This window comes from Selaginella moellendorffii, unplaced genomic scaffold, assembly GCF_000143415.4.
Source record: "Selaginella moellendorffii unplaced genomic scaffold, v1.0 SELMOscaffold_32, whole genome shotgun sequence".
Lineage (NCBI taxonomy): Eukaryota > Viridiplantae > Streptophyta > Lycopodiopsida > Selaginellales > Selaginellaceae > Selaginella > Selaginella moellendorffii.
Genome location: NW_003314293.1, coordinates 1,725,420 through 1,736,881, shown reverse-complemented (window position 1 = coordinate 1,736,881; position 11,462 = coordinate 1,725,420). Strand labels below are relative to the sequence as shown.

The 11,462-nt window shown below is 49.5% G+C and overlaps 5 protein-coding genes and 3 non-coding genes across 8 annotated transcripts; 3 read left to right on the top strand and 5 right to left on the bottom strand.

Annotated features, from left to right (window-relative positions):
- Positions 1–231: 231 nt before the first annotated feature.
- On the bottom strand, positions 232–303 carry TRNAP-AGG. The gene has a single exon. It is a non-coding gene; the product is annotated as a tRNA-Pro (tRNA).
- A 280-nt stretch (positions 304–583) lies between these two features.
- LOC9638370 (B2 protein) lies at positions 584–2,244 on the bottom strand. The gene is made up of 7 exons (XM_002976867.2): positions 2,217–2,244; positions 2,061–2,128; positions 1,444–1,885; positions 1,263–1,363; positions 1,105–1,188; positions 911–1,021; positions 584–841 (listed from the first exon to the last, which is right to left on the bottom strand). The coding sequence occupies exons 1-7, from the start codon at positions 2,242–2,244 to the stop codon at positions 797–799; spliced, it is 879 nt and encodes a 292-aa protein (XP_002976913.2). The 3' UTR covers positions 584–796.
- Positions 2,245–2,434: 190 nt separating this feature from the next.
- LOC9638558 (SKP1-like protein 1B) lies at positions 2,435–3,244 on the bottom strand. The gene is made up of 2 exons (XM_002976866.2): positions 2,893–3,244; positions 2,435–2,779 (listed from the first exon to the last, which is right to left on the bottom strand). Exons 1-2 carry the CDS (start codon positions 3,190–3,192, stop codon positions 2,606–2,608), a joined length of 474 nt encoding a protein of 157 aa, XP_002976912.1. The 5' UTR covers positions 3,193–3,244; the 3' UTR covers positions 2,435–2,605.
- Positions 3,245–3,349: 105 nt separating this feature from the next.
- TRNAT-UGU lies at positions 3,350–3,421 on the bottom strand. Its single transcript has one exon. It is a non-coding gene; the product is annotated as a tRNA-Thr (tRNA).
- Positions 3,422–3,488: 67 nt separating this feature from the next.
- On the bottom strand, positions 3,489–3,560 carry TRNAT-UGU. The gene has a single exon. It is a non-coding gene; the product is annotated as a tRNA-Thr (tRNA).
- A 321-nt stretch (positions 3,561–3,881) lies between these two features.
- Positions 3,882–4,655, top strand: LOC9638557 (proline-rich extensin-like protein EPR1). The gene has a single exon (XM_002976985.1). The coding sequence runs from the start codon at positions 3,882–3,884 to the stop codon at positions 4,653–4,655; it is 774 nt and encodes a 257-aa protein (XP_002977031.1).
- A 300-nt stretch (positions 4,656–4,955) lies between these two features.
- On the top strand, positions 4,956–6,301 carry LOC9638556 (pentatricopeptide repeat-containing protein At4g18975, chloroplastic). The gene is made up of 6 exons (XM_024681914.1): positions 4,956–5,198; positions 5,270–5,363; positions 5,428–5,571; positions 5,620–5,832; positions 5,891–6,045; positions 6,106–6,301. Exons 1-6 carry the CDS (start codon positions 4,960–4,962, stop codon positions 6,224–6,226), a joined length of 966 nt encoding a protein of 321 aa, XP_024537682.1. The 5' UTR covers positions 4,956–4,959; the 3' UTR covers positions 6,227–6,301.
- A 2,354-nt stretch (positions 6,302–8,655) lies between these two features.
- On the top strand, positions 8,656–11,374 carry LOC9638555 (nucleolar MIF4G domain-containing protein 1). The gene is made up of 11 exons (XM_002976983.2): positions 8,656–9,124; positions 9,186–9,253; positions 9,309–9,391; positions 9,462–9,561; positions 9,622–9,707; positions 9,766–9,848; positions 9,905–10,023; positions 10,080–10,178; positions 10,226–10,522; positions 10,582–10,704; positions 10,764–11,374. The coding sequence occupies exons 1-11, from the start codon at positions 8,662–8,664 to the stop codon at positions 11,145–11,147; spliced, it is 1,905 nt and encodes a 634-aa protein (XP_002977029.2). The 5' UTR covers positions 8,656–8,661; the 3' UTR covers positions 11,148–11,374.
- The last annotated feature ends 88 nt before the right edge of the window (positions 11,375–11,462 follow it).

Here is an 11,462-nt window from a genome sequence, read left to right as displayed (position 1 = left end):
TTCGCTCTCGTAGCTTCTCCATGTCGCTCCAGATTGTGGTAGCTTCTCCCTAGCTTCTCTGCTTCAGAAAAGTTTGGAGAAATCAAACACGGCATCAACCTATAGAAGGAACCGTTCCATTCTAGAACTTTATGTGTCAGGAGGGAATTTTATGGTGACAAACATAAACAGTTTATGCTTGCAACCACTGCTCGATCTTCTAAAACACGATGAAATTTATTCTAAACGAATGGGGCATTCCGAGAATTGAACTCGGGACCTCTCGCACCCTAAGCGAGAATCATACCACTAGACCAGATGCCCATTAACACTTTAGTCGTTCTTCCGTGATCCGCGGAACGCGAAATAAAATCTTTTAAACAGTTGGAAGTGAATGTGGCACCGCCTTTGGCACGCCACATTACAATCCAAATCCAACACCTGCCCTCGCAATGCTGCACGGGGCCCCATTTCTGATTGAAAAAAAAAAAAAAGCATCAGCACCACGGAAGCAAACGATCTTCGAGAAAAGCTCTTCCACAAAACCAAATCTTTGCGCAACACCACAACTAACGCAGAGAGATGGCGATGGCGATGTCATCGATTCCATAAAACGAGCGCTTTTATTTACCATTTGTTTTGTTTATACACACTTAGCAAATATCTTACACCATCCGTGTAGCGCTTCTTCGTCTTGGCCATCAAGAGTGAGGGCAAAAAAACAAGCTTTTTCCCATGGCTTCCTCGCATACTTTTAGCAACCGGTGCCTTGGTTCTGTTTTATCTAGTAGCGAATAAGTAGCGTAGACATATATGATCAAGCCGAGCCTTTGTCTGAGAAGAGATCTAGCAGCATCAACGTCTGCAACCGACGAAAGAACAAACCAAAGGGATGAGAAACAAAATCAAGAGCCGAGAGAGGACAGCACACCTCTGGGACGGACAATTGGAGACGAAACTTGGGACCGTCGTAGTGATGGAGCACGGGGCGGAAAGCATCCTCCTCCAGAGGCTTGTAGTTCATTCTAACTCTTATGCGAACCTGGAGAGGACAAAGCGAGAGAAAGTTAAGCCCGGATCCTCACACACGCTCGAGAAGCAAATGAGAAAGAAGTGAAGACAAACCTGTGCAGGGAACCGAGATTCTCCACGACACTTCTTGTCTTCCCACGCAGTAGGATCTATGTTTGAGCCCCCAAAACTCGCAGCCTGTAGAGTCACGCAAAAGTTTGGACTCGCCATCAACATGAGTGTCACAAATCCTGCGAGAGAGGTAGCTTTACCTCGTACACCCCGTGAAGCTGGTGCGTAGTATAGTTGTAAAGAAACAAAGGCAGGCCCGGCTGGATAGCACGAACAGAGTCACGGTACCTTTGAGGCAAGCCTGAAAGCGCAAAAGAAAAAAAAACAAGCTTTCAGTCATAGCTACGAAGAAAGACAGAGAAATAACGAGAGAGGACTTACCAAAGAGCTGGCGCTTGAGGTCCTCTTGCATGGTATCATTGTTGCAAACAAAGATATAGCCACCAAGCGTTTCATTCCGTGGTAGCATCTCCGACGGTGGAAGCGTCTTGAAACGCTTGTCAAGCCCCGAGGATCCCTGCTGCTTCTCTAGATTCGCTTGCTTCTGCTCGAGGAACGACTGCTTTGGATTCCCGAGTCCGACACCACCACCGCGCTTGAGATCGCTGGCCACTTTCTTCACCTCGTTGACAGTGATCCGCGGCTTGGGGTCAAACTTTTGCTTGCCCAGGACTGGTAGCTGCGCCTGGTGGTGCTGCTTGAAAGCCTGGAGCGATTGGAGCGAGGGAGTGCCTCGCCATTTCCAATCCACCGCCTTGTGATCTACCGGCTCGTCCGGCAAGTTCCAGAAGGTCGCCAGTGTGCCCGGCTTCCAAATTCCACACTGCAAGACACCACCAGATTTTTAGCCCTCTGCGAAGAGAATCTCAAGAAAACCGGCACTAGAATGGAATGCACTTGCGGCCAAGCACAAAGAGCTAAGATTCTACCGAGCAAGGGTTTGTAGATCTGGAAGATCTCACCTGAGCTTAGAAATCGACGCGCAAAGCGGCGGCTACCCTGGAAATCGTAGATCGAGCTGCCGGAGGTGATGATAGATCGCTGCGCACGCCCTCCACAGTCGTCCCTGGCGATGGCCCGTGAAACCGCGTTCTTACGCGCACAGAAAAAATAGAAGGGGCAAAATAGCTTACACGTAGAAGAACTAGTCAAACGTCGCGGGTTCGATTCCTTCCAGCCCATCCGGCCAGGGTTCGAATCTCACTAGCATAAACTTAACTGTTAAGTACAAGTTAAAAGCTTAACCGGAAAATTATTTAACCCAATTATTTCCAGGGTTCGAATCTCTGTAGCGTAAACTTAACTTTTAAGTTTCGAACGAACAAAACTTAACTTTAAGTTAGAGAGATCCGCATACTCCCAAAAAAGAGTATATTCATAATAACCGGCCAAATATTTAAAGGAATTAACTTTTACACAATTTTTAAGCCATAACAAAACCTTTCGTTCAATAGGAAGCAAACAAACAGAGGGAGGAGAGAGAGAGAGAGGTGGAGATAGACGCCGACGACGCTAAAACGCGAATCCTTTGTTTTCTCCTCTCTTACTCGAACGCCCACTGGTTCTCCCGCCGGACCTCCTCCTCTTCCTCGGGCGTGAAATCGTTCTTGATGTTGAAAGTCTTGCGGATCTCCTCCGGGGTCTTGCCCTTGATCATGTCCGCCACGGTTTGGCACGTCAGATCCAGCAAGTTCCGGATGTTGAGATAGTTCGCGGCCTGGAACAACGCAAAACCAGATCACCCAAATCGATTGTCAGTCGAAAGCTCAAGACCCAAAACGAGAAAAGCGAGAGAAAAAGGGGGGAAGAAATCGAACGAAGAAATCCTACCAGGATGAGGTCGAAGAGCGTCGCCTGATCGACCTTGACGAACTCGGCGTCCCAGGCCTTGATCTCCTCCTCGGTGGGCACGACCTTGGAGTCGTCGCCGCTCTTCTGGGCATCGACGTGGTACTTGGAGTACTCGATCACCTTGGCCAGGATCTTGCTTGGGACGTTGGGCAAGGGTATCGGCGCGTCCGACCCAGTGTCCTCGATCATGTTCTTCACCGTCTGGGACTCGAGCGCCACGGCCTCGTCCACCTCAAACATCTCGCCATCGCTGCTGCGGAGCTTTACCTTGGTCGACATCCTCCTCGCTCTCTCTCTTTCCCTACCCTTGCAACCCTAACAACGCCTCTCTTAGTACGAACGCTTTCCTTATCTCGGCCTTTTCTAGACTTGTGGCCCGGATTCGAACCCGGGACTAGGCAAAACGTACTAAAATAAATGAAAAGGACTTTTTCCCTGCCTTCACGGAGGATTGAACTCCAGACCTTGAGTTTACAAGACTGACGCTCTACCACTGAGGTATAAAGGCATTTGCACGAAAAGACTCAGTTGACTACCATTGACTCTTTGACTAGCCAAAGGGTCTTTTTAGTAAATGCCTCCATGGAGGATTGAACTCCAGGCCTTCAGTTTACAAGACTGACGCTCTACCACTGAGCTATAAAGGCATTTCCGAAAGTCCCCCGTTTTGACCGTCCTTTGACTCGCTAGGGCGAGCAAGATCGTTGACCGATATTCTCTTAATTCACAATAAGACGATCTCGCGTTATTTTTGATGAGACGATATACCTCGTCCTCAAAAGGTGCGGAGGCGGAGCTGGATATGGCGTAGCTTCCATGCTTGGCACATCGAGGCCCGGGTATATAAACACTTTATACAAGAGTGTCAAGCACAGATCACGGCGCAGTAGTTCTCTGATCAATCCTTTTGGGAAGTTCTTCGGGGATCCCTCGCTCCAATCTTCGTGGAAGAGTTTACTACAATCGCAATGGCCTTGATCGCGTCCTTGACCAACAAAATGCTGCTGCTGCTGCTCGTCGCTGCTCTCATGGCCGCGGTGGTGGTCGACTCCTCCAGGATGATCCAGCGTCTCGACGATGTGGTTTTGCTCTCGCCACCAACGGGGCCTAATCCGGGCGGGAACTCGAAGGATCTGGACGAGGTGGCAATGGAATTCATCTCTCCGCCAACCGGTCCCAGCCCTGGTGGTAACGGTGGATCGCAGTTTGAGGTCTCGAAGCCCCGGACGCCATCTCCTCCGGCCGGTCCGAGCCCAGTCCACAATGGAGAGGGCCAGTTCGTCGTCTCCAAGCCCCGCACAACGCCATCTCCTCCGGCCGGTCCGAGCCCAGTCCACAATGGAGAGGGCCCGTTCGTCGTCTCCAAGCCCCGCACAACGCCATCTCCTCCGGCCGGTCCCAGCCCAGTCCACAATGGAGAAGGCCCGTTCGTCGTCTCCAAGCCCCGCACAACGCCATCTCCTCCGGCCGGTCCGAGCCCAGTTCACAATGGAGAAGGCCCGTTCGTCGTCTCCAAGCCCCGCACAACGCCATCTCCTCCGGCCGGTCCGAGCCCAGTTCACAATGGAGAAGGCCAGTTCGTCGTCTCCAAGCCCAAGGTTACGCCATCGCCTCCGTCCGGTCCCAGCCCCGTCCACGACGAGATCGATCTTCACTTGGTTCCAGCGGGTCCGAATCCACTCCACAACTTTGGAACCGTGTTCCATAGCGTTCCGGAGGGGCCAGATCCAGTTGGAAACTAGGGTGGAGCTATGGTGGTTTTGCTTCTATTGATTTTTTTTTCTTGCCATTCATGCTTGTTTCTTAATCGTCGCCCAACACTTCGTTATTTTCTGGCTCAATTGCATCCTCTCTTGGATAAATCTTGTAATTACTTGCAAAGAAATTGACAATGCTGAATTAAATCGCCCCAGTGTTCTTTGAGATTTCTGGCGCTAATTTGTTCTCGGAATTTCTGACAACATGCTCGAACGGCAAAGTTGGCGCTAAATTTAAAAACAAACGAGAGGGATATTCGTCCCTTTGTGCTAGATTTAGGGTTCTTTCATGAGACAGTGGCTATGGCGGAATGCCGCTGCTGCGCGAGCTGGGATATCTGGCTTTCGATCGCGGGGCCTCTCCAGCTGCGCTCTATTCGGCGTTGAGAGCAGCGCGCCGTGCGTGCGCGATTTTCTTGCCCGGCGTCAAGACGCGAAGCACAGCTTGATCTTTGTGAGGCACAAGAAGCTCCGGCTTGGGCCTACGACGAACAAGGTTCTGGCGCTGGAGAATGTGGCAAGTTGGAAGTAAGTTTCGATGCTTTCGGGGCGTGTGGAGTTAGATCTGATTGATTGAACTACGATTTTTTCCAGAGCAGGCAGAATGAAGTTCCGAATGAAAGAACTAAAGCGCCTTATGATGTGCTCCCGAGAAGAACTAAGATGCAAAGAGCACGGGACTTGGTGGATGCAGTAAGTTCTTCACTCTCTATTTTTCTTTTTATTTCTTCTGGATCTTTCAGAACTTCGTGCACAGGTTTTGCCACTGCCCGATGTCAAAGAGGAGATTTGGGCCGCTTGCGATACATGGATTGCCTGGGAGCTAAGATTTCCTCTGCATACAATCAAGATGGCCACTCACAGGCTCTTCCGGCTGAAACAATGGCGCAGAGTTATTCACGTAAGTTCTGTGAGTTCTCTGTTCTATCTGACTGGAAAAACGTCACAGGTGATCAAGTGGATGTTTAGCAAAGGCCATGGCTTTACAATGAACACTTATGGATGTCTCCTCCGGGCTTTGGACATTGATGGCAGGGTGGACGAGGTTGAGCACATCTGGCATACTTTTGTGGTGACGAAACAAGAGAGCGTCCCCAGAGTTATGTATGCTCGAATGATCACGATGTATGATCGGCGAGCATTGCCAGACAAAGCTATCAAGGTAGGTATACGAAACGTTTTGCGATCGTGGTGGTGACGCGTTTGTTTTGTGGTCGTAGATGTTTAAAGAGCTGGAGCTTTCAGGAACGAGGCCGGACCCAGCGACAATAATCAGGATCGGGAAGATTTATGAGAAGCTCGGTTTCACGAATAAGACGGCGGAGCTACTCGAGAAGCACAAGCCAACGAAGAGGTTCATATCGTTTAAGTTCAGGTGAGCATTGTGATTGGGCTTGGCGTAAGTTCTTACGCTTGTGATCCTGCGGCTGCTCAGAACGAAGAGTCACAAATTCATGGGAGTCCCGGGCCATGACAGGAGGCGACTAACTTCTTCGGAGAAACAGAAAAAGAGGAAACTTAGAGAACGTCTTGCTACGATCATAGACTTTAGCTGAGGCGAGCTTCTGGTCTTCTACTTTTTCTTCTTGATCTAGAAAAGTTTCTATAGATCAAAAGCGATTTTTTTTTCCCGTTAGTAAGTCATGGAAGTCCATCATCAGCAAATCCATCCTTTGGCCGGCAGTGGTGCGAAAACAGTGGCGACAAGGAATCACCTCGGGTTATGACCAGCTCCTTCTCTCACGGCGACTGCTGCCATCCATCACGGCCCAACAACAGCGTGAAGTTTGCAAACCGCGACAATTTCATTTCGCTCAACAACTCGTTGCTTCTGCTGGTGGCCTGGTATGCATCGTCAGGACGCCAAAGTTGGTCGTCCATCCTTCTGATGACGAGTTGCCCACATGGTGGTGGGCAATCCACTGACCCAAGAGTAGCACCACTCGATTCTATGATCTCACCATCCTGGGATTTTACGACTTTGGCCGCGCCAGGTGGAGCACCGGGGAAGTCGTGCACAACCTGAGGATTACAGCGGGCCTGGAGGACAAGATTGAACGAGATGGAGATTTCCTGCGCTGCGTTTTACCACTCCCAGGACTGTGCACCACGAGGCTGTGGGAGCACAATGGCCAGCGATACTTTGCAAGCGGCTGGGCGTATGCAGGAGGCAACCGTGAGTCGGGGGACTGCGGAGTTGATGGGTATGGTTGATGACAAGGGTGGCTTGGTTACAGTCTCGGCAGTGCTTTATGAAGCCATGCTTGATCAAACTAGTGTATCCCGGGCGCTACACAGTCGGAATCGTTTATTGTTGTTCTATCCACGTAGAGGGCAATCTCGTCATCTTTTTTTGAAGGGAAGGTGTTGATTTACGACTTGAGCACTTGGCTCTGGGGCGGGGTGGGCGGGCATTTCCAGCGGCAGTGGTTTATCGCCCTTAAAAGAAAAGAAAGAAAGCTTCGCTCGTAATTGATTCTTCGCTTGATGGGAACTTGAGGAGGAATGTACTTAGCACTGGAGGCACGCCATCGCCATTCCTCATCCTTGCCACTGGAGTGATCATTCTCACCGGGTTGCTCTTCCGGGTAAAATACAAGGAGGAGTGATTTTCCGACAGTTCCGTAGCAGCATGGCCGAGACGATCACTGACCATGTTTGGGAGTCTTGCTCCGGAGATAACGAGCAGTGAGTACACCAATGTTTCTCTCATGCTCTTCTCTTTTTTTCCCAGTTTATCCTTTTTCACGGAGCATCTCTGGCACCGCTTGTCTCGTCGGGATGATTTCCGGTGCTAATTTTATGGCAGGCGTTGCTTCGTGAAACTGGGGCCCGTCCTGGAGGCTTCTTTTGGTTCTTATGTGTACGTTTTTCTGCAGAGGCAATATGAAAAGAGGATGGTCTAGCTGTTTACAACCTTATTTCTTCTCTCTACAGCCTAGGGTTAATTAACTTTCTCTTTTTTTTTTTCGGTTTAACACAATTGTTCTTGAATGAAACAATGGAGGGGTCAAATGGAAATGAAGATCACTAAACACTGTAGTAAAGGAGGCAAAACGAGGTGATCTGGCACTGAACGCTTTGCAGAGGCGACGACCCCAGCAGCCTCAGTTGGAAGGCAGTGATCACCATTAAGCAAGAGATAGCACGATGGTTTTGTTGAGAGAGTAGCACCATGAGTGAATCTTTGTTGTATTAATCCCTAAGGGACATTGAGTAATGTATATACACGTTGCATTGAATGAACAGTGACCTGGTCTATGATCTCTTGTACCACTGATTCCAGGAAATGGATGTAGCCACTATTTTGTAGAAAGAACGAAATGAGTTTCTGGTAGAAAACCTCCGTAGGATCTATATAACTTATAATAAAGTTACCAAACTACATGATTCATAAGAGCCTGCTACGATCAAGTATATTGATTTTTGTATTTCAAACTCTTCTAGGCATTTCCTTAGGATGGAGCAGAAAAACAAGCGCCTGTGTTGGAGCAAGATGACATTTTGGAGACGGTTCTCAGCTTTCCACCATTTACAAGTCATGGAAGTGCATCATCAACCCACTCTTTCGCCGCCGCCAGTGCCAAAACAGAAAGATAGCGTTCAGAAGCCATGTTTGTCGGATTCAAAGTCGGTCTGCACTAGACCGTCGCCTCGGGCCACTGGTGCTGCATACTCGGCAACACAAGCGTGGTTCTTTGCCCGTTCTCGCTCTCCCGAGCCTACGTCAAAGATTAGGGAGCGTCCTGAAATCGATGACGACCCTCACTCTCCTGGGATCGCCATGCAGACAAGGGTGGACACCAGCGCTGTGTTTTGCTCCCGGGAGTGTGCATGAAAAGGCTGTGGGGGTACAATGGCCAGCGATACTTTGCAAGCGGCTGGGTGTATGACAGTGAGCTATGGAAGTCCAGATTTGATGGCTATAGGCTTTCGTGCAGGGAAGAATATACGTAAACTTGGAAACCTAGAATATTAGGGTTTATGAGAGATGAAGCGCAGGCGCAAATTCCAGGACTACCTGGAGATGGAGCTGGGCAAGGATGCGTCCACGGCCGCCGGCGAGGCCGCATTCCAGCGGCGCCTCGCGAAGCAGCTCAAGCTCAAGCGTGGGAAGCTGGACGATGTCGGCGATGGACTGGCGGGATTGCTGGCAGGAATCGGCAGCGAGGGCTTGTCCTCTGATGAACAAGGCTCTCATCCAGGTGATTTGCAAGGGGAGAATGATCACTCCAGTGACAAGGATGAGGATTCCGATGGCGATGGAGATGACGATGGCGATGGCGGTGACGGTGATCGTTCTAGTGGTGAAAGCGAGTCCGGTGAGCAATCTAGTTCTGGCGATGAATTGGAGGCTGAGCCGGAGCAAGCCTCCAGTGCTAAGTACGTTCCTCCTCACCAGCGAAAGAAAGATCCTTCCGAGGATGAAGTTCGCGTCAAACGAAGAATCAAAGGTACGTTCGCATGAGCAAAGCTTTTTCCTTTCTTGCTTAGTTCTTTGCTTCATTCATCCAGGTCTCTTAAATCGACTCTCGGAAGATAATGTGGAGACTCTAACATCGGAGATTGCCGAGTTCTTCCAGGTAAAAAGCACTTGAAAGTCCTGTTGTTTCTACGAGAGGAGTGATTTTTTGACAGTTCCATAGCAGGAGCTTCATGACCGAGACGATCACTGACCATGTTTTGGAGTCTTGCTCCAGTGGTCCCCGCGGTAACGAGCAGTGAGTACAACAATGTTTCTCTCATGCTCTTCTCTCTGTCCTCACATATTATACTTTTTCATGGCTAAAGGTACGCAGCAGTCTTTGCAGCGAGCATCTCTGGCACCGCTTGTCTCGTCGGGATGGATTTCGGTGCTAATTTTATGGCGGGCGTTGCTTCGTGCTTTGAGGTGAAACTAGTGCCCGTCTTGGAGCCTTCTTTCGATTCTTATGTGTACCTTTTTCTGCAGAGACAATATGAAAAGAAGGATGGTCTAGCTGTTCGCAACCTTACGCTACTTATTTCTTCGCTCTACAGCCTGGGGTTGATTACAAGGTGCTCTTGTGTGAATTTATATATATTCGGTTAACACAATTGTTTTTGAATGAAACAGCGAGCTGGTCTACGATCTCTTGCACCATCTCTGCAAACGATTCCAGGAAATAGATGTCGCCACTATTTTGCACATTATTCGAAGTAAGAACACTAGAGAATGAGCGGCTGGAAATGAGTTCTTATTAACATGTATGAAGGTTGTGGAATGGGGCTTAGGACCAGCGATCCAGTAGCGATGAAAGAGTTTATTCTTGCTGTTCAAGAACGCACGTCGGATTTAAAGCGTTCCACGACCGATGGAGAAATGCCCAAACGAGTAAGCAGTTGTCAAAACGTTTTGTGTCTGTTTTGACACGCACGGATCTCTTGCAGGTGGAATTTATGCTCGAGGCGATTTGCGAAGTTAAAAACAATAAGCGTAGAGTAGATGAACCAGCTCGGCATCCAAGGATGAAGAAGTGGCTTCAAAAGGTGTGTATCACCTTACATGTTTTCACTCATAAACTTTGTTAGTGTAGCTGAAAGTCGAGGACGTGCAACTGCGGTCAGTACCCTGGAAGAAGCTAGTCGATCCTCAAAAGAAAGGTCAGTGGTGGCTCGGGACAGTCTCGAATGAAGCAGACGAGGCCGAGGTTCCAAAAGTGGTGGATCTGATTGACTCTGGGGTAGTCGAAGCTGAAAAAATGCTTAAGCTAGCAGCTGCTCAAAGAATGAACACAGACGCAAGACGAGCTATCTTCTCGATTGTCATGAGTAGCGAAGACTACATTGACGCATTCGAGAAACTACTGAGGCTCACCTTGACGGGGAAACAGGTACCTCTTTTTCGATTCATCAATTCACTAAGGCTCTTGGTTTTTTGTTTTCCTAACAGGACCGAGAAATCATGAGAGTCATCCTCGAATGCTGCCTCCAAGAGAAAGTTTTCAACAGGTATTACGCACTGCTGGCTTCCAAACTATGTCACCATGACAAGAACCACAGATTCACCTTACAGGTAGAAAAAAATCGAAGCGGAAAAGAATGACCAAAGGCTAAAAGTCCTTTTCTTTGCAGTATTGCGTCTGGGATCAGTTCAAAGAGCTGGCCAGCATGGAAGCAAGGCGCAGCATCAATCTGGCCAAGTTCCTCGCTTTCCTGGTCGGATCCTCCGCCTTATCCTTGACAGCACTCAAAGCGGTAGACTTTGGTGATTCCCGGACCATGACAGCACGGGTGGTGGTCCACTTCCGTGCGTTCTTCGAGGCACTGCTCACGGACAAGGACGACGCCTTCGTCTCCACGGCATTCTCCCGCATCGCTCGCGCACCCGAGCTCTCGGCGCTCCAGGCCGGCCTTGCCGTGTTCTTGAGGCGCTACGTGAAGCCAACGGGTGGCGCTTTGCTACAGCGAAAGTGTCTCATCGCCAGGAAAGCTTTGTCGTCCGCCACGACCATTTGATGTGGACGACGAGAAGATCATGATCATCGCTCCATCGCGACCGAGCGAGGGCGACCTTTTGAAACACCGTTATCTCTGCGCGAGATTTCTCGATCGCTCACGTCTTCTTTCAAAGACTCGAATCGATTGAATCGATCCGCGAGAGAATCCCCAAAAGACTTTGACGCGCGCGCCAAAGTGTCAATGGTTGAATTTAAAAGCGCCGGATATTCCACCGGATATGCCCACATTTGGCGGAGGACTCGCTTAAATTAAACCATCTTTAAGCCGGGAGTGAATATTCCCTCTTTCCTTTTTGGCTTGCATTGTTGTTCC